Source organism: Hydra viridissima, unplaced genomic scaffold (genome assembly GCF_058129835.1).
Source record: "Hydra viridissima isolate aposymbiotic clone 2 unplaced genomic scaffold, HvirCarnegie_v1 scaffold_6, whole genome shotgun sequence".
Classification (NCBI taxonomy): domain Eukaryota; kingdom Metazoa; phylum Cnidaria; class Hydrozoa; order Anthoathecata; family Hydridae; genus Hydra; species Hydra viridissima.
In genome coordinates this window covers 560,768-585,814 of record NW_028324305.1, presented here as the reverse complement: position 1 = coordinate 585,814, position 25,047 = coordinate 560,768, and the positions used below count along the sequence as shown (strand labels likewise).

Genomic DNA, 25,047 nt, shown 5'->3' with positions numbered 1-25,047 from the left:
GATCGCTTTACTATTCTTCCAATTTCGCGAGCGGATTTACCTTCCTGGTGAAAATGCACCACTTTTACACGATCTTCATAGGTAATAGCTTTTCTGCTCATTTTTTCAAAAGGAAAGAATTTTTTTTTGTTTGAAATTAAACACTTTTTTTAAAAGTATTTAACAAAATTAATTTTTTTCAAATGTTTTTATTGGTTCTTTGGTAATAACTCAGGTCATTAATAGAATATTTTAAAAAAAAAGGGAAAAATAAATTTAAAAAGATGTTTCCGCCGCATTTAGCATCAAAAAATTCTTTGTGGTTCTTAACTTTTTCACAAAAAAAATTATAAAAAAAAATTAACACATAATATTTAATCCTTATTTTTTATAGGTTCTATTAACTAACTTTCAAAAAAAAAAATTTTTTCTTTTTTCTCATGCTATAATTAATATGTTTGAAAAAAAAAAGACTATTTTATTATCTATAGAATAAAAATTAATTAAATTTATTTGAAAAAAAATTTTTTTTTTATTTAGTGGTTCTTAACTTTTTCACAATACTGTAGAATTTATTTTTCAAAACTGGTGTTATTGATTACAAAGTGTAAGTGCAACAACTACCCCCAGGGAGTTTAAATGATCATTAGTTCAATTTCTGAATATGAGCTTTCAGCTACTGTAACAAAAAAATATACAGGTGTTCAAAAAATTGCCTACATTTTAAGGTAGAAATACTAATAGCTTTCAATAAAGTACTTGCAAATTAATTGAAATATATCTTATTAGAACTTAATATTATTTGATTAAACAATACTAAGTTGAATCTAACTGTAATAAAATTATTTTGAAAACAGTAAAAAGAAAAATAAAATCAGGTTGATTGTCATCGACTACTTCTTAATCTGTGCATAGTTCCGTGCTGTATTATGCAAATTATGTTACAATATTTTTGAAATAATGCAACTAAAATATTACCAAAACGATTACTCTTATCTTTCATGCTTTACACCTTGCAATGCAGTGATAGTCTTTCAAAACTGTTCTTGGCAATCTCAACTAACTTATTATATGAACCATTGAAACTGGGAGAAATTCTTTGAAATTTACGTATTTAGAACATGCCTTACCTTCTTCTTCTATTTTTAATTTAACTATTTTCAAAACATAGAAAGTCATCCCACAACAACAACTTTTTGGATTAGCTTGTATGCTATGAACTTAGATTATTAAAACAATAGTCTTAAGTGAATAAAGGTGTAAGACAGGATGTGTAATATCTTGAAGAAAGTTTGATATATTCTAATCGAATAGTATTCAAAATGAATTCTTTTTTCTAGCTATGATATCTGCTGTTTAAAATTCTGCCCCAAATGTGCTCTCTCTCTCTATGCTGTTGCATCGTTAAAATAATATTCAGATTCTCTCTAATACAAAAATATTCTCCTTGTTAACACCATCTTTAATATGTATATAACACCATCTTTAATATGTATATGTATATATATACATATACATATTAAAATCAATTCAATTAATTGTTTATATAAACAGGTTGAATCATATTTTATGTACATAAACTAAAACAATAAAAAGCGCAACTTTCGTTGCGTAATAAAAAGTAATTAAAAAGTTCTTTTGTTTTTAGAATATTTTTAAACAAAAGAGTTTGCATAATTAAGGATTTCACTAAATTTTATATTTTCTTATAAACTTCTTCAAAAGTTTTAAACTGAAAATATTTGTAAAGTGAAAAAAATTGTTTTTTTAAAAACTATAAAATGCCAAGACCGCAAGCATCTCGCTTTATCGTTCCAGATTATGAATTGGTACAACCGAATTACATTTTAACTTCAAGATACAATCTTACCACATTAGCTCATATTTTATCAGATGAAAATGCTGTAATACATTGGTGTGCCCGTAATCGGCTTATACCTAACTCATTTCTGTGCACTTCTTGTCAAAATCAATGTGGAATTATAAACCGAAAAGGAGTAGTCGACGGAAAAACTAGGTATTGTCTACAATGTCAAAAAAAGTTTAGCATCAGAACTGATAGTTTTTTCGCCAGAAGTCACCTTTCCACCTATCAAATTATACAGATAATGTACGGATTTGCTGTTGATTTTCCACAAAAAGAAATTGCACGCGAAGCAGAAGTAGACCTCAAACACACTGTAGTTGATTGGTCAAACTTTTGTAGAGAGCTTTGTGAACAGTGGCTCGAAGAAAATCCATGTGAAATTGGAGGTATAGACGTTACAGGCCAACCAATTGTGGTAGAAATAGACGAATCAAAGTTATATCACAGGAAATACCATCGTGGCCTATGGCGTCAAGGTCACTGGGTATTCGGGGGAATTGAGCGTAACTCCGGAAAATGCTTCCTTGTTGAAGTGGCTGATAGAACAGTTGAAACACTTCGAGCTGCCATTGAAAGATGGATATTACCTGGCTCACATATCATATCAGATGGATGGGCATCGTATGCAAACATCGATAGTTGGAATGACAATATATATACGCACGAAGTTATTGTGCACGAGGAGAATTTCGTGAACCCTAACAATCCTGATGTTCACACTCAAAATATTGAAAACCTGTGGATGCGAGCAAAAAAAAAGCTTCGTCGACAAAGTAGCACAAGTAAAGACTTGTTTGCGAGTTATTTGCATGAATTTGTTTTGAGAAATTCGGTCGAAAACAAGGATTTTATTTTTTATGAATTCCTTAAACTAGTCATATTAACTTATCGAGTTTGAGTAAATTTTAAAAAAAAGAAAAAAAGATTAAATTAGAAAAATGATAATAACAAACTTTTAACTTACAAGTATTCAAAGAAATTGATTTAAAACATATTTTAGGTCTTAACAATAGTTGCATAATTATGCAATAATTATGCGCTTTTCTTTTAAATACGCGAAGTTGCGCTTTTTACTGTTTTAGTTTACGTACATAAAATACGATTCAACCGTATATACATATGTATATGTGGGTGTATATATAAATATATATATTAGGGTTATGACTTTTTTTCAACCCCATGCTCCTACACTGTAAATTGATGAACTTTTACCTAAAAAGCACGAAATGAACAAGTATTTGCATATCTTTTGAATAAAGTTCAACCCGCCATTGAAAAATTGATTTTGACATAAGTACTACTATGTATTTAAATGTATTTAGAATGTCATAGTCATGTAATACAACAAATTTTTAATACAACAATGACTCAGACCATTAAATTGTTCTTGCTCTTGTTTGTTGCATAGAAGGAATAGAAGGTTCAAATTTCTTTTTTTTGCATGACGAATATATTTTCTCCATTTCTTTAATTGCGCGCCCTGCGCATTGATTACTTCTGGGCATCTGTAGTATGGATGGCTCTCGCTTCCATTGGCTTTTCAGAGAGGTTAAAACCTTTTTGTATGAATTCAGTACTTCAGCTAAGCTATTAAAGTCGTTTTCATCGTACAGTTGGTCTGTAAAGCTTTAGTCTGCCCAGCCATACGATATAAATCGCCATACTCTCTGCAGAACTGTCCTTGTTGAAGGAACTAAAATAAAGGCCAGGATTGCTAGTATAGCTCTGGAATTCCACCTTGCATTGCTTATATTGGGTAATTTCTGAAACCTGATCAATGGAAAATGTCCCTTTTCCTAAAAAAATCGGAACACTCGAGCGAGATGAAATAAAAATTTCATACCATCTCTCCATCCTAATGTTTCGAGAATTATATCTCTTCCGTTATCAAACTGTGTTTTCAATTTTTTTACTACTTTAACAGTTGAGATACAAATGGATATTCGATATATGGCTATTGTGTTTTACTTCCAAGTTCTTCATCCATCACCAAACGGAGGATTCTATCTAATACATGGTGTTGACAACTGATAAACTCAGGTTTGTTGATGCGTTTCTTTGTGAACATTCGTTGCAATATTACAACAACACCATTCTTTTTTCCAATGTTAAGCCTAGTGGTACCTGCAAAAATCATTTGTATTGAATTCCATAGATGAAATTCATCGAGGACTTTAGAAACTCATTGAGCAATAGTTTTAACCCTGTCATCTACTAAGCCCAGGACATCCAATTTGATTTCTCTTCTTTCATTTTTAAGGACTTGATAATTGATTCCGTCGAGCCAATTGCTTGCATATGTTAGCAGCTTTTTTTGTTGATACTCTTGTGTAGGTCACCGAGTTGACTGCAATTTTTCTTTTATGATATTTTCTAATTGGTGTAAGAGTAGTCTCATCTTCTTCTTCCTCATCGTTTTATCATTCATTGTCGTCAGCCTCAGAGTCAGAATCACTATAACTAGGATAGTAAGATGTTGAGTTAGATGAGCCATTAGAAAGTTTTTGTCTTTTAGAGGGATGGATCGTTTCTTTGCTGGCCGCTTGGCCTGAAGAGTATTCCACTGTTCCTTTGCTTTCCACCAGAAGATGGCATGTTTGCTTGCCCTCGTAAGATAACCATGTTCCATCCAATTTAGTAAAATCAAAAATTTCATGAAGGGGTTTGTAACTTCCCGCTTGACACATCATAAAAATTCAGTATTTTATCAAGCTTTGCTCGTATAACTTGATCAGATACATAAGGAAAATTCAGTCTATTCTTACACAACTTGGTGACTTCTTTGGAAATTTCCGCTATTCGCTCCTTTCTTCATTTGATTTGACCAAGGAAATGGTAGCTCCGATAATTTGCTTTTAGAGAGGCATACTTTAATTTTCTTCCAGTTAATAATCTTCCGAAGGAATCATTCTTCTTCTTTTACGAGAGTCTCCAAATTTTACCAGATTATTGGTCCAGGCATCCTTGCTCTTCTGAATGCTACTATCACTAGGCTTGTGTGGCTTCTGTAATAGCTATAAAATTAGATAAGCAGCTAGATATACCCAGTTTATATTGTTCTAGAATATCCTAAACTGTTCTAGAATATTCTAAATTGTTCCAGAATGTTCTAAATTGTTCTAGAATATTCTAAGTTGTTTTAGAATATTCTTAGTTTTTCCAGAATGTTCTAAATTTTTCCAGAATGTGCTAAAGTTGTCTAAAATATTCTGGAATTTTCCTAAATGTTCTAAAGTTCTAAACACTTCTAATCTACCCAAGTTTTAAATGATTTGCAGCAGAGCCACACGTATTATTAGTAGCAATGACAAGCTTAAATAAATGACAAATCGTATATTTTATTGCGGGATGACCATTTTTTACAACCGAGAGGAATTTAACATGTTTTCAAAGTTTTACAACAAAATTTGATCAACTTATGATTCAGGAAATTATTTTTTTTTAAAAAGTAAAAAAGTCATAACCCTAATGTATGTATGTATGTATGTATGTATGTATGTATGTATGTATGTATGTATGTATGTATGTATGTATGTATGTATGTATGTATGTATGTATGTATGTATGTATGTATGTATGTATGTATGTATGTATGTATGTATGTATGTATGTATGTATGTATGTATGTATGTATGTATGTATGTATGTATGTATGTATGTATGTATGTATGTATGTATGTATGTATGTATGTATGTATGTATGTATGTATGTATGTATGTATGTATGTATGTATGTATGTATGTATGTATGTATGTATGTATGTATGTATGTATGTATGTATGTATGTATGTATGTATGTATGTATGTATGTATGTATGTATGTATGTATGTATGTATGTATGTATGTATGTATGTATGTATGTATGTATGTATGTATGTATGTATGTATGTATGTATGTATGTATGTATGTATGTATGTATGTATGTATGTATGTATGTATGTATGTATGTATGTATGTATGTATGTATGTATGTATGTATGTATGTATGTATGTATGTATGTATGTATGTATGTATGTATGTATGTATGTATGTATGTATGTATGTATGTATGTATGTATGTATGTATGTATGTATGTATGTATGTATGTATGTATGTATGTATGTATGTATGTATGTATGTATGTATGTATGTATGTATGTATGTATGTATGTATGTATGTATGTATGTATGTATGTATGTATGTATGGTACATGATTAAATTTTTTTTGAGCGTTGGTAGGATAGTCATCGGTGTTTCCACATCATTAAAGTTTAGTATTTTAAGTAACTTGTATGATTTTAGACTAAGAAGTGACTTTGCATCAGAATGGGATTTAACAAAAAATTGCCAGGATATGAAATGTTATTTTCATTAACAGATAAGTTACATGTTCCTGGCACAGGAATAAAGTTCCCACCATACGACCTTAATCTTGTTATGGTTTTTTTTTGGGTGGTCTTCCAGGGATGGAGAGGTAAATGTTATATGGAAAAGCATTACATTGGGTTCCTGTATCTACTTGAAATTTTATAGCTTTATAGCTACTGTAATATTGGTTGATAAATCATCAGTACATTTTATTGTTGCTGCAACATGCTATATACATAGCTCTGCATAAGTAAATTTTCAGCAAAAGAATCAACTATACTTCAAAACTCAAGAGTTTAACCTCTTAAGTTATTTCATCTCCTATTTGGTTAAAAAACAATTATTAAACTTTAATTAACAAAATAAAAAAGTTTTGCAATTGAGTTTTATTGATTAATATAAAAATACAAAGGCAAGATACACGTGTAAATACATATAGATACACGGGTATATATATATATATATATGCCTGAAGAAGCAATCAAAAAAGCTGCAATTATAATCTACAATTTATAATTATAGAATGTAATTGCAAATTATACTATTTTTATTTAAATAATATACAAAAATATATTTTCCCAGGTAAAAACAACAAACGTTCTTGACTTACTGAATATTAAAAAAAACATTACCATATAATAAAAGATTTCAGATCAACATCAAACATAAGATACTGACGTCTAGATGATCCATGACCAACACTTTTGTTCTTTCGGAATTATTACAAAAACATAGTAACAGAAATGCTTAAATATTTTTCTGCACTTACATCCTGATTGATGTATAGAAATCAAATACAGCTATATAATTATTTTAACTTTCAAGTTGAGGATGGATTCTTATGATAATTAACATTTCGATCCCTATTTAGGGTTAGAAATGATCATGTAAACTTTTCCATAGAAATAAATAAGTTAGTTATTATCATACATTAACCGAATAAAACAATATCATTATTAACCGAATAACTATTTATGACAGTTTTACAATCAAAAAAGATAAAAATAAACATTTATTTTCATGAGCCAAAAGTTATAATATCTCATGGATCAACAAGATCTATCCCAGGCATGATCTTACACAGTGGGAAGAGTCTTTAGGACTAATATTTCTAATGATACTTCGCATTTTGCACAATAATAATAGAAGGCCAACAGGATGGAAAGACTAATGTGCAGGTTGGCCAAAGTTACAATAGGTTCCCCAACTCTGAATTATTTCTGTTCACTTTTCACTAAATAATTCAAGTCAAGTGGCGTTTCGTTCAATAAATTCTGGTAAATGGGAAAAAATGGAATGGGTTTTGGAACTCACAATGATAGGCCTGTGAAGGTATGATTCCTTAAAGTGTTAAATTTCTTCGAGGAACCTGTCATCCAAAGTTTTTCCGAAACATGAATTGACAACGTTTTTTCTGACTTCCAAACGTCCAAGAGTTTGGTAACTTTGAGATCATGTCGTATGAAAAACCACATATTGTGTGTTTTGATCAAACGGAACCATGTCTAAATGTTCACTCAAGATTCTGGAACTTCTGCAACTGCAATTATCAATTAGAGCTTGACTCCAGCGTCCCGTGCTTTCAAAGTTGTCAATAAACTTGAGTTTTTCTATTTAGAAAATGATATTTCATCGCTTCCTTGTGATGTATTTATAACACCAAAAAGAATTTTTAAAAATGATTCTCATCCATCAATTCAGAGCTCAATAAGATGAGTTTTCCTTCCATAATTGGTTTTTTCTAATTCTTGAAATAAACAACTTAGTTGTCTTTCATTGCAAGATTTAGAAAAAACAACCAAGTCAAGCGTCAATTAGTAATTGCAATTACATAAGAAGTTCCTAAATCGGGCAAGAACATTTAGAGATCGCTAGATTTGATTAGCACACGAAATGTTTTTATTAACTAGAGCATTTTTAAAGTTTGTATAAAGCTAAGTTTTTGTGTTAACTTAATATACCATTTGTCATCAATAATTCGTGAGTTCTTATGTGTATTCACTATAAGACATAATTATTAATATAATATATTTGTATAAAAACCTAATTGACGAGAAAAAAACATGAAAATTTCACATTTATACAATTAAAAATGATCATCTGTAAACTGGAGCTACTGAAAAAATCTTCTACTTGCTTGGCTAAGTCTGACAATACCATGTGATATGTGTTTACCAGCATTCAATTATGATTTAATCTGTTCAGCAACAACATGATCATTTAAGAAAAGGGCTCTGGAGACTGATAATGAACAAATATATAATACATCTAATTGTCTGTATTCAAATTTGACTACAAGGACGCATTTCGATATGCGTGATAAAAATAATCTTAAATGAAAAACAAAACAAAACCCATGGAATTTAATTGTCAGCTTATCGATAACAGCCTTCAAGCTAACAAGATTTTTGCCTATAAAAGTAGAAACGCTTAATGTTAAACTATTTTGATATTTGCAAAGAGCGATCCCGCTTTTGCATCAATTGGTTTTGAAGCAACATTTAATGCTTTATGGCAAAAAAACTGAAAAAAAAAAAAAAAACCAGCAGCGGAAATATGCAAAACACCTGCATGGAAAATGAAACAAGAACCTAGATGAGATTTGAAATAAGTAAGGATTCCTGTTCATAGAGTAAAGCAAATTGGGAAAATTTGAAAAAAGCGGCAATTAGCTGCGGTAGGGTCTGCTAAAAAAACCAGAAAAAGAGCACCCCTCCTACGAAAAAACTTAAATCTCGCCCAATGTTATAGTTAAAAGACTGACATACGGAAAGAATAATTATGGGCTTCGGTTTAATGTTTTACAGAAGCGCTGGCAAAAATCATCGCCAACTCAAGTGCCTAAAAATGCTCACCAAAACATCACTTGTTGTATCAAGATTATTTTTGTAACACTTTCTGTTTTTAGATAAGTCCTGCTTCAACTTAAACATCAGTTGGATCATGGTATTGGATTCCTCGTCTGCGGTCACGTCCAGCACAGGAGACGTCCAGTGGCGTCAAGAAAAAGACTTTGTGAAAGAGTTTGTTGGAAACTCTGATCTGGGTAGCAATGAAAACGTCCAGGTTGCTGTAGTGAACTTTGGCGCTGCTGCTGAAGTGGCTTCTCCTTGTGGTAACCTTACCACAAGAGCGCAGTTCTTTGCTTTCATCGATAGGTTGGATAAGAAAAACGGCAAACCGGCACTAAAGAGCGCGCTCGAAAAAGCCAGAGAGGCGTACATGGGTTGCAAACGGCTGAACGTGATGCCGGTCATTATCTATCTGACAGGCGGGGCAGAGGATACGAATATCGATTTGGACGCGAGATTGCAGCTGGAGGAGCTCGTGAAAAGCGAAGCGTTGCTTTTTATCGGCGCAGTGGGTTCACGCGTAAACATCTCTGACGTAATGAGAATGTCTAGGTACGTAGTAAACGGAAGTGAGCAGTTATTCTACAGACATGCACAAAGGTTTTGGGACCTAGTGGCAATCAGACCTGATGATCCGCTACTTCTCGGGCAAGTCTGCGAAAGTAAGTATAAAAAGACAGGCCGCAAACTTCTTTGCAAGCTTCGGCTATTTATCGAAGTTTTCGTCCTGCTTCTGTGTTGGTGCAGGCTGGCGCATGCTTAAGAGCGCAGGCTGTTTCTAGGCTTCCGTTCGAAAGCTAGGCGGAAATCGGCTAGCTTGCAAGCAAATGTAATGCAGCTGCGAATCAAAGTAACCTCAGATGGTTGCTGAAAGCAAACGCTGAAGCGCGCCTATATGGAGCGTCAAAAACGAACGGAGACCGGCCTTTTTAACAAAAGTCTTCAACGCTCGCTTCTGCTTTCTGCCAAGAGCCTGTCTGCAGTCTTACGATCCCTGCTCTCAAGCGTGTGCTTTTGTTATGAACGAGCGGTGGCGATCTCGAATCTTGACGAGCTAAGGTGCTTCGATTGCGCGTTTCTGCAGCTTTCCAATCTTCCCGCGGGCTGCCGCTTTGAATCCCGCCGAGCGCTTGCAGTTATCTGTGTTTCCGAGTGCTGTTTCTACTTCGTCGCTCAACTTTGTTTTTGCGATGCCAACAAACGTCGCTGACAAATGCAAACCCTTTTTAGTCGAAGGACAATGGGCTGAGTGGTCTGCTTGGAGCCGATGTTCTGTTGTTTGCGGTGCGACTGGCACTCAGAGTCGAGAACGCATCTGTCTTAACCCCACGACTTCTGCAGTCCAGCAAGATTGCGCAACTGAAGGAAACCCCGGACTTGAACTAAGAGTTTGCAGCTACCAGTGCAGTAAGTTTCGCATTTGTGAAAAGCAGTCTTAGAATAGCAAAAAATCAATTTAGAAAACGTAAGTCGTTCAAAACAGCGTTTAGCTAGTAGGTTTGTGGAGTTAATACAATCGCTGTAACGAACGTCAATAAAACATGCGTGTGTTTGTGTTGAAGGTTCCTTTGACGATTGGAGCTCTTGGAGTTCGTGTTCCGCTAGTTGCCGACTTGAAAGCAACCCTCCCACCACATCGCGCTATAGAACATGCAACAATGTGCTGGGCCCATGCAACGGTCAATACTCAGAGATCCGCGAATGTGCCGTTAGTTTGTGCACGGGTAAGTCGAAATGCTGTTGTCAGAGGAAAGCACGTTTCCTTTGTTTTACACGCGATTGGTGTTGTAACTCAGCACCGTGTCGCCGTAACTAGTTTGACATGTTGCGTGCACTGCTCTTTTAGATTCAGCTCTGAATGTGAGTCAATGGTCATCTTTTGGCGAGTGCTCAAAAACATGCAACGAAGGAAATCCGATCAAGTCGAGAACGCGAACATGCTCTCCAGCAAACCTTTGTAAAAACGTTGAAGTTATCAGTAATATAGCCTGCGATAAGTACGCTTGTCCAGGTAAGTTGTTGCTTGTTTTAAGCAATCGCAGATTGTGATTAGGGACACTTGAAACACCGTTTTACTTTATGAAACAGATTACAGAATCGCTGAATGGGCAGCTTGGAGTGAGTGCTCGTCATCGTGCAGAATAACGTTTACGAATCCAGTGCGCTATCGAAATCGTAACTACTGTTTGCGGAACGCCTCTTCTACATACGAATGCAGCTATGAGAACATGGTTGAGTATGAGTCTTGTAACGTACAACCTTGTCTAATTCGTAAGTTCATTTGGTGTTAAATATACATGGCGTTAGTTATAAGTGTAGCGATTTCTGCGTTTAGAATTCAGTATCAAGCAAGGCTTAGTTGTATAACTTAATCGGTCATCAGTATATCTCGTGTGGTGGATATTTACGCTTAAATTCAATGCCAAGCATGCTGACGCGTATATTTTTCTCGTTGAGTTATAGCACTTACATTAAAAGACGCTAAGTAGATTTACAAAAATAGGTTTTATAAGCAATGTGCTTCTGTTCTTTGTAGTTGCATTCGATTGAATGCTGCTAGTTTATAAAAAAAAGAAGCACATTTTACTTAACTGATGCTAAACTACCTTTATAGTAATCAGTTTTTCAGCGAAACTGACAGCATTCAATACCAAATAACCTAATTTGAAAGTAGAATCTGCATTCTTCAGCTTATCTACTAATGCAACGAAGATTTGACATTTCTCATCTGCCAGTTACCATATATGTCTCAGCACTTTCTTCTCTGTGGCTTTTTAAGTTCATGGGATTGTAAGAGGTTTATAAATAGGAAGATATGCGTGCTTTGAGTAAATAACGCAAATCGTGCAATTAGCCAGTTATGTATATAAACTGTTGTAGTAAAACTGCATAAATCTTCGAAAGCTATTACGTCTCACTTGTGTGGGCGATATAGCCCACGTTGCATTTTTTGTTTGCAATCTAATCAATGACTGGGGGATTAATGCAATATGTGCTGACTTGTCACGTTCGGAACAAAAGAAAATAAATCAGGTCCAATTATAACTGAAAGCAAAACTGATAGAAATGCACTTTTTTCAACCCTTTCAACACCTCAAAAGTTTCCATAATGCAAGTCAGCCAAAAAATTGTTCTCTCAAGCATGGACTCCGCTAGAAAACACGCTTGGTTCGCTTTACCAATGTCGTGTTAACGCACATCTCAACGAAGCTTTGGGCAACGTTCCATTCTTCAAAACTTACGTAATCAGAGGCTGCTTGTTACTTGAACTTACCGGTGGAAATTGATAGCTATTCTCAATTCAGTAGCTAATCTTATTTTCTCGCTTCTAAAAACAAATGTGATTTTATGTAGCGAGATCCAAATTAAGTTTGTCATCCCAGTTAATTGTTAATCTTCTGCTTGGTGAATATGACTCCAATATAAAGGCAGCCATTTACTGCATATGTTTAGTGCTTTGTAGTTTTACCACCCCGCGGCTATATGCTAAGGAGGTGAATGCTACACCTAGACGTTTTACTGTAACCCCATTCATAAACGCTTGATGACTGGCTCTGACCTTAGTTCTGTCAAAAACATGTGTTAAAACTATTGCTAAGAGCGGGACCTTCTTTTCACTGATACTTACTTCTAGTTGTTTCCTTAATTTATCTAAAAACTCATCATCTGATATGCCAACAACGTGTAATGTATCTGATGATGCAGTAATACAGGTATATTTGAACTACCTGTCCACATTCACGCGTTCTATTGCGGTTTACATTTCGGAAATCCAATGCGTCTAACGCAACCTTAAGATCCATCATGCCTAGCTAATGGAGCACCAATAAAACAAGTCTGTCCGTTTCAACAGTCTTTGTATTTTCGAAGCGTCAACATTTGCACTAACGAGATGAGTTGCTAGCAGCGAGTCAAAACGGATTTATTTTTGTCGTTAATGTTCGTTTTCCCTGTTTAAATGCTAAAAAAGAAAGAACCTGGCAAATAAAGCGGTTAAGGATATATTATAACTTTACGTTTGCGTGTAGCGGTCAAATTTAGTTATTTTACAATCAGTACGTCTTAGATAATGGTAACTCAACTTCAGCTTGCAAACAATCTAAATAACTGTATGGCATTTCACGCAAATAATGCATTTATAAACAGAAATAAAAATAAGTTTTACTAAGTACATTTGTTTATTGCATTTAGCAACCTCTTGTTCTGGTTTAAACATCAGTTTAATCATGGTCCTCGACTCTTCGTCAGGCGTTTCGTCAAGCCCATACAATGATCTCTGGGAGCAAGAGAAACGACTTGTAAAAAGGTTCATGGAAGTGTCACAGCTCGGAAAGAACAACAACGTCCAGGTGGCAGTAGTACACTTCGGCTCATCTGCGAGAATAGCTGCTCCATGCGGAAATCTTTCAACTTTCGAACAGTTCTCCGCCTTCATTGACAGTTTGCCCAAGATCAATGGCGGAAGAGCAATCAACGACGCTCTGTTGAGAGCGAGAGAGGCTTATCTGGGCTGCGAGCGGTTGAACGTAAAACCCGTCGTGATTCTTCTAACAAACGGTCAGGAAAGTGTCGAGCAAGATTTAGAAGTCAGAAAAAACACTGAAGAGATGTTGAAAAATGAAGCCCTGTTCTGGATAGGTGCAATTGGTCCTGGCGCAAACATCTCGGACATCAAGAGAATGTCTAGATACGTCATCAACAATGCGGAAAGTCTTTCTTACATCGCTGTGAACTCGTTCGTTGATCTGCAGTTGCAGCCTGAAAACATCGGCGTTCTTGCTAAGTTCTGTGTTGGTAAGTAAAAGCTTCCTTGCAAAATGTGCGAAAAGCAGCCAAAACGGTGAAACGAAACGCGCTATTCTTAGGCATGCTAAACTGTTTGTAATAGACTAGTGCGCTTTTATGTTTATTTCAGTCAACGGACAGTGGGCCTCATGGTCGCTCTGGAACGATTGTAGTTCACATTTGAAGGGAACCGTTGGAGTCGTAAGTCGGACGCGTCCGTGTCTCTCACCAACAAGGTCATCGTTTCAAGATAACTGCCCGTCCGACGGAAGAGTAGCGAATTTGGAGCTGAGAACTTGTAGTGACTCATGTAAGGCTTTTGTTTGGTTTGATGTTTATTCCGTAAACGCCGTTGCATTTTCAAATGCATCTGAATTTAAAAGAGCGTGCTTGTTCTAAGTGCGACTCTGGCTAGAACTCCGCTTATATAAGTTTTGTACTTGAACAGGTGCATATAGCGAGTGGAGTGCATGGAGCACTTGCTCTGCCAGTTGCTGGATGGAGGGCTTACGTGCAACGCAATCTCGGAGCAGAAAATGCAGCTGCTATAGCTCTTGGTGCGCTGGTGATTCCTATGAATATCAAGATTGCACCGCAAAGTCGCCGTGTGTGTGTAAGTGGTGTTAGAATGGTTCCTTAACAAACAGTGGCTTTAAGTCGACATTGGCATTTTTTTACATGCCAATGTCAGGCTGTAGCTACTGCATGTAAACATACATCAGCTGTAGGCTGACATTAGCATGCAAAAGAAGGTAAGGATCACTTCATGATGTAAGCATGCGCTGGCTTTAGTCTGAGTGTTGTTTTGAGAGCTTGTTATCTCCTTCTCGTGAGCTCTAAAGCTGCATTGTTGTGTAAAAACGCAGTGTTGGGGGCACTACTTATCCGTGCATATGCGGACGAGTACAGCCAAGAAACAAAGGAAGTTCTAGTTGAGCCTTTCTCAAGCAACACAGCGCCTCAAGGCAGCGTGGACTCATTGCAAACATGCTCAGCATTTAAACGCTAGCTCCTTTCGAATAAAGATGTCTCCGTCAAAATGAAGTTTGCGCTAAATATGCGCTCTGCATTAAAAGTCATAGGAGTTCGAGAATCCGACAACCGCTGCGTGCGTTTATGTACGCGTTGAGTGAAAATCGCATCTCTAACAGATGCGTTTTTCACTCAACGCGTGAAAAATTCACTCAATCTGTTAGAGATGCGTTTTTCCGTTAACGTGTTATTTCTGAACCGGTATTAAACTCCTTAACAAAGCTATGTAACTTTTGCTTTAGTGGAGCTGTCCCAATGGACTCCTTTCGGTGAATGCTCTGCAACATGCAACCAAAGCAATCCTGTTCGCGTTCGAACTCGAAGCTGTTGGCCTTCGTATTTGTGCCAAGGCACGCAGGTACTTGATGCTGTTCCGTGCAACCGAGAGTTTCAGTGTCCAGGTTAGTTAGCTTCATTTTCGGAACACTGCGCGCTGTTCGGAAATCGCGCTGCTTTTGCTTGCAAAGATCGTATTCTCTCCCATTTGATTTCTTTTTAACTGATATAAGGTATCAATTTGCTGCGGCCAATTTCTTGATATTTAGAGTATAGACTCGCCGAATGGGGAGCGTGGAGTGGTTGCTCAGCATCTTGTAAAACAGCGAGGTCAACACCTGTCCGCTATCGAACTCGCAGCTATTGTCTCTACTATTATTATTGGCAGCAGTGCAGCAGTGATGTTATGATTAACGTTGAGGCATGCAATGTGGAGCACTGCGTTTTAGGTAAGTCACCATCTTAACTTTGAAAATAGCAAATAGCTTTAGAAAATAGCAAGCGGCAAGTGTTCAACAAAAGAATCGTTTTCTTTTTAAGTTAAAACCGTCGCTGTCTCCTCTTGTATTTCGCCGCTGCAAGCTTACCGCTATTAGCGTGTCAAGTTGAGACGCTTGATGCGCTATTAGAGGCAACGCTTTATTTTATTTTTCTTATGCTCCTTGCGAATTGCTTTCTAGTTTTGTTTTGAATGGCTTTGATGCCCTTTTTTATGTTTTATGGCAATAAAACTAACAAAAAATCAAACAAACGGCGATATAATGCTGTTTGTTTGATTTTCAAAATTATCTTGTACCAAATTGATGTTTCAGCTAGGTACGACATGGTGTTTTTAGCGATCATCACTTTTAGAGCATTCGAAACAAACTTTCTTACGGAGAGAATAAACATGGGCTTCGGTTTAATGTTTTACAGAAGCGCTGGCAAAAATCATCGCCAACTCAAGTGCCTAAAAATGCTCACCAAAACATCACTTGTTGTATCAAGATTATTTTTGTAACACTTTCTGTTTTTAGATAAGTCCTGCTTCAACTTAAACATCAGTTGGATCATGGTATTGGATTCCTCGTCTGCGGTCACGTCCAGCACAGGAGATGTGCAGTGGCGTCAAGAAAAAGACTTTGTGAAAGAGTTTGTTGGAAACTCTGATCTGGGTAGCAATGAAAACGTCCAGGTTGCTGTAGTGAACTTTGGCGCTGCTGCTGAAGTGGCTTCTCCTTGTGGTAACCTTACCACAAGAGCGCAGTTCTTTGCTTTCATCGATAGGTTGGATAAGAAAAACGGCAAACCGGCACTAAAGAGCGCGCTCGAAAAAGCCAGAGAGGCGTACATGGGTTGCAAACGGCTGAACGTGATGCCGGTCATTATCTATCTGACAGGCGGGGCAGAGGATACGAATATCGATTTGGACGCGAGATTGCAGCTGGAGGAGCTCGTGAAAAGCGAAGCGTTGCTTTTTATCGGCGCAGTGGGTTCACGCGTAAACATCTCTGACGTAATGAGAATGTCTAGGTACGTAGTAAACGGAAGTGAGCAGTTATTCTACAGACATGCACAAAGGTTTTGGGACCTAGTGGCAATCAGACCTGATGATCCGCTACTTCTCGGGCAAGTCTGCGAAAGTAAGTATAAAAAGACAGGCCGCAAACTTCTTTGCAAGCTTCGGCTATTTATCGAAGTTTTCGTCCTGCTTCTGTGTTGGTGCAGGCTGGCGCATGCTTAAGAGCGCAGGCTGTTTCTAGGCTTCCGTTCGAAAGCTAGGCGGAAATCGGCTAGCTTGCAAGCAAATGTAATGCAGCTGCGAATCAAAGTAACCTCAGATGGTTGCTGAAAGCAAACGCTGAAGCGCGCCTATATGGAGCGTCAAAAACGAACGGAGACCGGCCTTTTTAACAAAAGTCTTCAACGCTCGCTTCTGCTTTCTGCCAAGAGCCTGTCTGCAGTCTTACGATCCCTGCTCTCAAGCGTGTGCTTTTGTTATGAACGAGCGGTGGCGATCTCGAATCTTGACGAGCTAAGGTGCTTCGATTGCGCGTTTCTGCAGCTTTCCAATCTTCCCGCGGGCTGCCGCTTTGAATCCCGCCGAGCGCTTGCAGTTATCTGTGTTTCCGAGTGCTGTTTCTACTTCGTCGCTCAACTTTGTTTTTGCGATGCCAACAAACGTCGCTGACAAATGCAAACCCTTTTTAGTCGAAGGACAATGGGCTGAGTGGTCTGCTTGGAGCCGATGTTCTGTTGTTTGCGGTGCGACTGGCACTCAGAGTCGAGAACGCATCTGTCTTAACCCCACGACTTCTGCAGTCCAGCAAGATTGCGCAACTGAAGGAAACCCCGGACTTGAACTAAGAGTTTGCAGCTACCAGTGCAGTAAGTTTCGCATTTGTGAAAAGCAGTCTTAGAATAGCAAAAAATCAATTTAGAAAACGTAAGTCGTTCAAAACAGCGTTTAGCTAGTAGGTTTGTGGAGTTAATACAATCGCTGTAACGAACGTCAATAAAACATGCGTGTGTTTGTGTTGAAGGTTCCTTTGACGATTGGAGCTCTTGGAGTTCGTGTTCCGCTAGTTGCCGACTTGAAAGCAACCCTCCCACCACATCGCGCTATAGAACATGCAACAATGTGCTGGGCCCATGCAACGGTCAATACTCAGAGATCCGCGAATGTGCCGTTAGTTTGTGCACGGGTAAGTCGAAATGCTGTTGTCAGAGGAAAGCACGTTTCCTTTGTTTTACACGCGATTGGTGTTGTAACTCAGCACCGTGTCGCCGTAACTAGTTTGACATGTTGCGTGCACTGCTCTTTTAGATTCAGCTCTGAATGTGAGTCAATGGTCATCTTTTGGCGAGTGCTCAAAAACATGCAACGAAGGAAATCCGATCAAGTCGAGAACGCGAACATGCTCTCCAGCAAACCTTTGTGAAAACGTTGAAGTTGTCAACACTGTGGCCTGCAATCAGGATGCGTGTCCAGGTAAGTTGTTGCTTGTTTTAAGCAATCGCAGATTGTGATTAGGGACACTTGAAACACCGTTTTACTTTATGAAACAGATTACAGAATCGCTGAATGGGCAGCTTGGAGTGAGTGCTCGTCATCGTGCAGAATAACGTTTACGAATCCAGTGCGCTATCGAAATCGTAACTACTGTTTGCGGAACGCCTCTTCTACATACGAATGCAGCTATGAGAACATGGTTGAGTATGAGTCTTGTAACGTACAACCTTGTCTAATTCGTAAGTTCATTTGGTGTTAAATATACATGGCGTTAGTTATAAGTGTAGCGATTTCTGCGTTTAGAATTCAGTATCAAGCAAGGCTTAGTTGTATAACTTAATCGGTCATCAGTATATCTCGTGTGGTGGATATTTACGCTTAAATTCAATGCCAAGCATGCTGACGTGTATATTACGGTTGTTCACTTATAGTCCTTTCCTTATCGACATAAATCAATATTTGAAAAAAAGGTTTTGGAAACGCGCTTCTCTACAACGCTTTGAACAACGTTCCGTTCTTCATGACTTACGTAATCAATTTTTCTTCATTCTTCAACGTAGCGGTGGTAGATTATAGCTTTTCTCTCTTTTGCAGCTAATCTTATTTCCCTTTTCTTGACTCTTCATGTGAGCACGTGCTACCTTTTTCTGAGTGATTTGCTTGAACCTCATTCATAAATGCTTCTTTTCTTACCGACTCGTTTTCTCTGAAAAACACAAGTGTTAAAACTCGGAGTAAGAGCTTGAGTTTCTGCTTTCCGGTTCTAACTACCACTTGTTTTCTCTATTTCAAATATATTTATATCAGCTAGTACATGTCAACAACATCAACGAGATTTGATGATGCGGAGACGCAGATTTGTTTAGAAACCTGTAAATACTCATTCGAGTTAAAATTCTGACTGCGTCTTCTGAAGATATAAATCACTTTCTGGATGGCATCCAGTGAGCTTGTAAACCCAGTCTGTCTTTTGCACCTGTCCTTTTTTTTTTTTTTTTTATCGAAGCTTAACATCAGAGCTATTGAGGTGAGTGGCCGGTTTGCGTGAAATATGCATTTTTGACTTCGTTAATATTCATTTTCTGTCTTTATGCTGAAGGAGTAACAAACAATTCGTGTGACACAAGTTATCCTTTGTTACAACTCAACATTTGTGTGTAACAGTCAAATATAGATAGTGCAAGACTTACAGGTTGGATATAATGGTAACTGAGCTTAGGATTGCATAAGATCAAAATAACTAATAAGTATTTCGCCTTAGAGCTGCGTTTTCAAACTCCAATTCAAACTTGTTTTAGTAGTTACCTTTTTATATCGCGTTTAGCGACCTCGTGTTCTGGCAACAACATCACCTTTATCATGGTCCTGGACTCTTCGTCAGGCGTTTCATCAAGCCCATACAACAACCTGTGGGAGCAAGAGAAAACATTTGTAAAGAAGTTCATGGAAGCGTCAGAGCTCGGAAAGAACAACAACGTCCAGGTGGCAGTAGTACACTTCGGCTCATCTGCGAGAATAGCTGCTCCATGCGGAAATCTTTCAACTTTCGAACAGTTCTCCGCCTTCATTGACAGTTTGCCCAAGATCAATGGCGGAAGAGCAATCAACGACGCTCTGTTGAGAGCGAGAGAGGCTTATCTGGGCTGCGAGCGGTTGAACGTAAAACCCGTCGTGATTCTTCTAACAAACGGTCAGGAAAGTGTCGAGCAAGATTTAGAAGTCAGAAAAAACACTGAAGAGATGTTGAAAAATGAAGCCCTGTTCTGGATAGGTGCAATTGGTCCTGGCGCAAACATCTCGGACATCAAGAGAATGTCTAGATACGTCATCAACAATGCGGAAAGTCTTTCTTACATCGCTGTGAACTCGTTCGTTGATCTGCAGTTGCAGCCTGAAAACATCGGCGTTCTTGCTAAGTTCTGTGTTGGTAAGTAAAAGCTTCCTTGCAAAATGTGCGAAAAGCAGCCAAAACGGTGAAACGAAACGCGCTATTCTTAGGCATGCTAAACTGTTTGTAATAGACTAGTGCGCTTTTATGTTTATTTCAGTCAACGGACAGTGGGCCTCATGGTCGCTCTGGAACGATTGTAGTTCACATTTGAAGGGAACCGTTGGAGTCGTAAGTCGGACGCGTCCGTGTCTCTCACCAACAAGGTCATCGTTTCAAGATAACTGCCCGTCCGACGGAAGAGTAGCGAATTTGGAGCTGAGAACTTGTAGTGACTCATGTAAGGCTTTTGTTTGGTTTGATGTTTATTCCGTAAACGCCGTTGCATTTTCAAATGCATCTGAATTTAAAAGAGCGTGCTTGTTCTAAGTGCGACTCTGGCTAGAACTCCGCTTATATAAGTTTTGTACTTGAACAGGTGCATATAGCGAGTGGAGTGCATGGAGCACTTGCTCTGCCAGTTGCTGGATGGAGGGCTTACGTGCAACGCAATCTCGGAGCAGAAAATGCAGCTGCTATAGCTCTTGGTGCGCTGGTGATTCCTATGAATATCAAGATTGCACCGCAAAGTCGCCGTGTGTGTGTAAGTGGTGTTAGAATGGTTCCTTAACAAACAGTGGCTTTAAGTCGACATTGGCATTTTTTTACATGCCAATGTCAGGCTGTAGCTACTGCATGTAAACATACATCAGCTGTAGGCTGACATTAGCATGCAAAAGAAGGTAAGGATCACTTCATGATGTAAGCATGCGCTGGCTTTAGTCTGAGTGTTGTTTTGAGAGCTTGTTATCTCCTTCTCGTGAGCTCTAAAGCTGCATTGTTGTAAAAAACGCAGTGTTGGGGGCACTACTTATCCGTGCATATGCGGACGAGTACAGCCAAGAAACAAAGGAAGTTCTAGTTGAGCCTTTCTCAAGCAACACAGCGCCTCAAGGCAGCGTGGACTCATTGCAAACATGCTCAGCATTTAAACGCTAGCTCCTTTCGAATAAAGATGTCTCCGTCAAAATGAAGTTTGCGCTAAATATGCGCTCTGCATTAAAAGTCATAGGAGTTCGAGAATCCGACAACCGCTGCGTGCGTTTATGTACGCGTTGAGTGAAAATCGCATCTCTAACAGATGCGTTTTTCACTCAACGCGTGAAAAATTCACTCAATCTGTTAGAGATGCGTTTTTCCGTTAACGTGTTATTTCTGAACCGGTATTAAACTCCTTAACAAAGCTATGTAACTTTTGCTTTAGTGGAGCTGTCCCAATGGACTCCTTTCGGTGAATGCTCTGCAACATGCAACCAAAGCAATCCTGTTCGCGTTCGAACTCGAAGCTGTTGGCCTTCGTATTTGTGCCAAGGCACGCAGGTACTTGATGCTGTTCCGTGCAACCGAGAGTTTCAGTGTCCAGGTTAGTTAGCTTCATTTTCGGAACACTGCGCGCTGTTCGGAAATCGCGCTGCTTTTGCTTGCAAAGATCGTATTCTCTCCCATTTGATTTCTTTTTAACTGATATAAGGTATCAATTTGCTGCGGCCAATTTCTTGATATTTAGAGTATAGACTCGCCGAATGGGGAGCGTGGAGTGGTTGCTCAGCATCTTGTAAAACAGCGAGGTCAACACCTGTCCGCTATCGAACTCGCAGCTATTGTCTCTACTATTATTATTGGCAGCAGTGCAGCAGTGATGTTATGATTAACGTTGAGGCATGCAATGTGGAGCACTGCGTTTTATGTAAGTCACCATCTTAACTTTGAAAATAGCAAATAGCTTTAGAAAATAGCAAGCGGCAAGTGTTCAACAAAAGAATCGTTTTCTTTTTAAGTTAAAACCGTCGCTGTCTCCTCTTATATTTTGCCGCTGCAAGCTTACCGCTATTAGCGTGTCAAGTTGAGACGCTTGATGCGCTATTAGAGGCAACGCTTTATTTTATTTTTCTTATGCTCCTTGCGAATTGCTTTCTAGTTTTGTTTTGAATGGCTTTGATGCCCTTTTTTATGTTTTATGGCAATAAAACTAACAAAAAATCAAACAAACGGCGATATAATGCTGTTTGTTTGATTTTCAAAATTATCTTGTACCAAATTGATGTTTCAGCTAGGTACGACATGGTGTTTTTAGCGATCATCACTTTTAGAGCATTCGAAACAAACTTTCTTACGGAGAGAATAAACATGGGCTTCGGTTTAATGTTTTACAGAAGCGCTGGCAAAAATCATCGCCAACTCAAGTGCCTAAAAATGCTCACCAAAACATCACTTGTTGTATCAAGATTATTTTTGTAACACTTTCTGTTTTTAGATAAGTCCTGCTTCAACTTAAACATCAGTTGGATCATGGTATTGGATTCCTCGTCTGCGGTCACGTCCAGCACAGGAGATGTGCAGTGGCGTCAAGAAAAAGACTTTGTGAAAGAGTTTGTTGGAAACTCTGATCTGGGTAGCAATGAAAACGTCCAGGTTGCTGTAGTGAACTTTGGCGCTGCTGCTGAAGTGGCTTCTCCTTGTGGTAACCTTACCACAAGAGCGCAGTTCTTTGCTTTCATCGATAGGTTGGATAAGAAAAACGGCAAACCGGCACTAAAGAGCGCGCTCGAAAAAGCCAGAGAGGCGTACATGGGTTGCAAACGGCTGAACGTGATGCCGGTCATTATCTATCTGACAGGCGGGGCAGAGGATACGAATATCGATTTGGACGCGAGATTGCAGCTGGAGGAGCTCGTGAAAAGCGAAGCGTTGCTTTTTATCGGCGCAGTGGGTTCACGCGTAAACATCTCTGACGTAATGAGAATGTCTAGGTACGTAGTAAACGGAAGTGAGCAGTTATTCTACAGACATGCACAAAGGTTTTGGGACCTAGTGGCAATCAGACCTGATGATCCGCTACTTCTCGGGCAAGTCTGCGAAAGTAAGTATAAAAAGACAGGCCGCAAACTTCTTTGCAAGCTTCGGCTATTTATCGAAGTTTTCGTCCTGCTTCTGTGTTGGTGCAGGCTGGCGCATGCTTAAGAGCGCAGGCTGTTTCTAGGCTTCCGTTCGAAAGCTAGGCGGAAATCGGCTAGCTTGCAAGCAAATGTAATGCAGCTGCGAATCAAAGTAACCTCAGATGGTTGCTGAAAGCAAACGCTGAAGCGCGCCTATATGGAGCGTCAAAAACGAACGGAGACCGGCCTTTTTAACAAAAGTCTTCAACGCTCGCTTCTGCTTTCTGCCAAGAGCCTGTCTGCAGTCTTACGATCCCTGCTCTCAAGCGTGTGCTTTTGTTATGAACGAGCGGTGGCGATCTCGAATCTTGACGAGCTAAGGTGCTTCGATTGCGCGTTTCTGCAGCTTTCCAATCTTCCCGCGGGCTGCCGCTTTGAATCCCGCCGAGCGCTTGCAGTTATCTGTGTTTCCGAGTGCTGTTTCTACTTCGTCGCTCAACTTTGTTTTTGCGATGCCAACAAACGTCGCTGACAAATGCAAACCCTTTTTAGTCGAAGGACAATGGGCTGAGTGGTCTGCTTGGAGCCGATGTTCTGTTGTTTGCGGTGCGACTGGCACTCAGAGTCGAGAACGCATCTGTCTTAACCCCACGACTTCTGCAGTCCAGCAAGATTGCGCAACTGAAGGAAACCCCGGACTTGAACTAAGAGTTTGCAGCTACCAGTGCAGTAAGTTTCGCATTTGTGAAAAGCAGTCTTAGAATAGCAAAAAATCAATTTAGAAAACGTAAGTCGTTCAAAACAGCGTTTAGCTAGTAGGTTTGTGGAGTTAATACAATCGCTGTAACGAACGTCAATAAAACATGCGTGTGTTTGTGTTGAAGGTTCCTTTGACGATTGGAGCTCTTGGAGTTCGTGTTCCGCTAGTTGCCGACTTGAAAGCAACCCTCCCACCACATCGCGCTATAGAACATGCAACAATGTGCTGGGCCCATGCAACGGTCAATACTCAGAGATCCGCGAATGTGCCGTTAGTTTGTGCACGGGTAAGTCGAAATGCTGTTGTCAGAGGAAAGCACGTTTCCTTTGTTTTACACGCGATTGGTGTTGTAACTCAGCACCGTGTCGCCGTAACTAGTTTGACATGTTGCGTGCACTGCTCTTTTAGATTCAGCTCTGAATGTGAGTCAATGGTCATCTTTTGGCGAGTGCTCAAAAACATGCAACGAAGGAAATCCGATCAAGTCGAGAACGCGAACATGCTCTCCAGCAAACCTTTGTGAAAACGTTGAAGTTGTCAACACTGTGGCCTGCAATCAGGATGCGTGTCCAGGTAAGTTGTTGCTTGTTTTAAGCAATCGCAGATTGTGATTAGGGACACTTGAAACACCGTTTTACTTTATGAAACAGATTACAGAATCGCTGAATGGGCAGCTTGGAGTGAGTGCTCGTCATCGTGCAGAATAACGTTTACGAATCCAGTGCGCTATCGAAATCGTAACTACTGTTTGCGGAACGCCTCTTCTACATACGAATGCAGCTATGAGAACATGGTTGAGTATGAGTCTTGTAACGTACAACCTTGTCTAATTCGTAAGTTCATTTGGTGTTAAATATACATGGCGTTAGTTATAAGTGTAGCGATTTCTGCGTTTAGAATTCAGTATCAAGCAAGGCTTAGTTGTATAACTTAATCGGTCATCAGTATATCTCGTGTGGTGGATATTTACGCTTAAATTCAATGCCAAGCATGCTGACGTGTATATTACGGTTGTTCACTTATAGTCCTTTCCTTATCGACATAAATCAATATTTGAAAAAAAGGTTTTGGAAACGCGCTTCTCTACAACGCTTTGAACAACGTTCCGTTCTTCATGACTTACGTAATCAATTTTTCTTCATTCTTCAACGTAGCGGTGGTAGATTATAGCTTTTCTCTCTTTTGCAGCTAATCTTATTTCCCTTTTCTTGACTCTTCATGTGAGCACGTGCTACCTTTTTCTGAGTGATTTGCTTGAACCTCATTCATAAATGCTTCTTTTCTTACC

General features: G+C 38.7%; 1 protein-coding gene across 1 annotated transcript in view; it reads left to right on the top strand.

The window, feature by feature from the left end:
- Nucleotides 1–25,047, top strand: part of LOC145202262 (uncharacterized) — a 160,941-nt gene that overhangs the window by 17,833 nt on the left and 118,061 nt on the right. Inside the window, exons 5-29 of the mRNA XM_090090161.1 lie at nucleotides 9,108–9,713; nucleotides 10,282–10,458; nucleotides 10,614–10,775; nucleotides 10,898–11,062; nucleotides 11,140–11,322; nucleotides 13,243–13,845; nucleotides 13,967–14,146; nucleotides 14,285–14,449; nucleotides 15,111–15,269; nucleotides 15,414–15,593; nucleotides 16,161–16,766; nucleotides 17,335–17,511; nucleotides 17,667–17,828; nucleotides 17,951–18,115; nucleotides 18,193–18,375; nucleotides 19,461–20,063; nucleotides 20,185–20,364; nucleotides 20,503–20,667; nucleotides 21,328–21,486; nucleotides 21,631–21,810; nucleotides 22,378–22,983; nucleotides 23,552–23,728; nucleotides 23,884–24,045; nucleotides 24,168–24,332; nucleotides 24,410–24,592. Of these exons, the coding sequence (XP_089946287.1) occupies nucleotides 9,108–9,713; nucleotides 10,282–10,458; nucleotides 10,614–10,775; nucleotides 10,898–11,062; nucleotides 11,140–11,322; nucleotides 13,243–13,845; nucleotides 13,967–14,146; nucleotides 14,285–14,449; nucleotides 15,111–15,269; nucleotides 15,414–15,593; nucleotides 16,161–16,766; nucleotides 17,335–17,511; nucleotides 17,667–17,828; nucleotides 17,951–18,115; nucleotides 18,193–18,375; nucleotides 19,461–20,063; nucleotides 20,185–20,364; nucleotides 20,503–20,667; nucleotides 21,328–21,486; nucleotides 21,631–21,810; nucleotides 22,378–22,983; nucleotides 23,552–23,728; nucleotides 23,884–24,045; nucleotides 24,168–24,332; nucleotides 24,410–24,592 (6,453 nt within the window). The remainder of the gene's footprint in view (nucleotides 1–9,107; nucleotides 9,714–10,281; nucleotides 10,459–10,613; nucleotides 10,776–10,897; nucleotides 11,063–11,139; nucleotides 11,323–13,242; nucleotides 13,846–13,966; nucleotides 14,147–14,284; nucleotides 14,450–15,110; nucleotides 15,270–15,413; nucleotides 15,594–16,160; nucleotides 16,767–17,334; nucleotides 17,512–17,666; nucleotides 17,829–17,950; nucleotides 18,116–18,192; nucleotides 18,376–19,460; nucleotides 20,064–20,184; nucleotides 20,365–20,502; nucleotides 20,668–21,327; nucleotides 21,487–21,630; nucleotides 21,811–22,377; nucleotides 22,984–23,551; nucleotides 23,729–23,883; nucleotides 24,046–24,167; nucleotides 24,333–24,409; nucleotides 24,593–25,047) is intronic.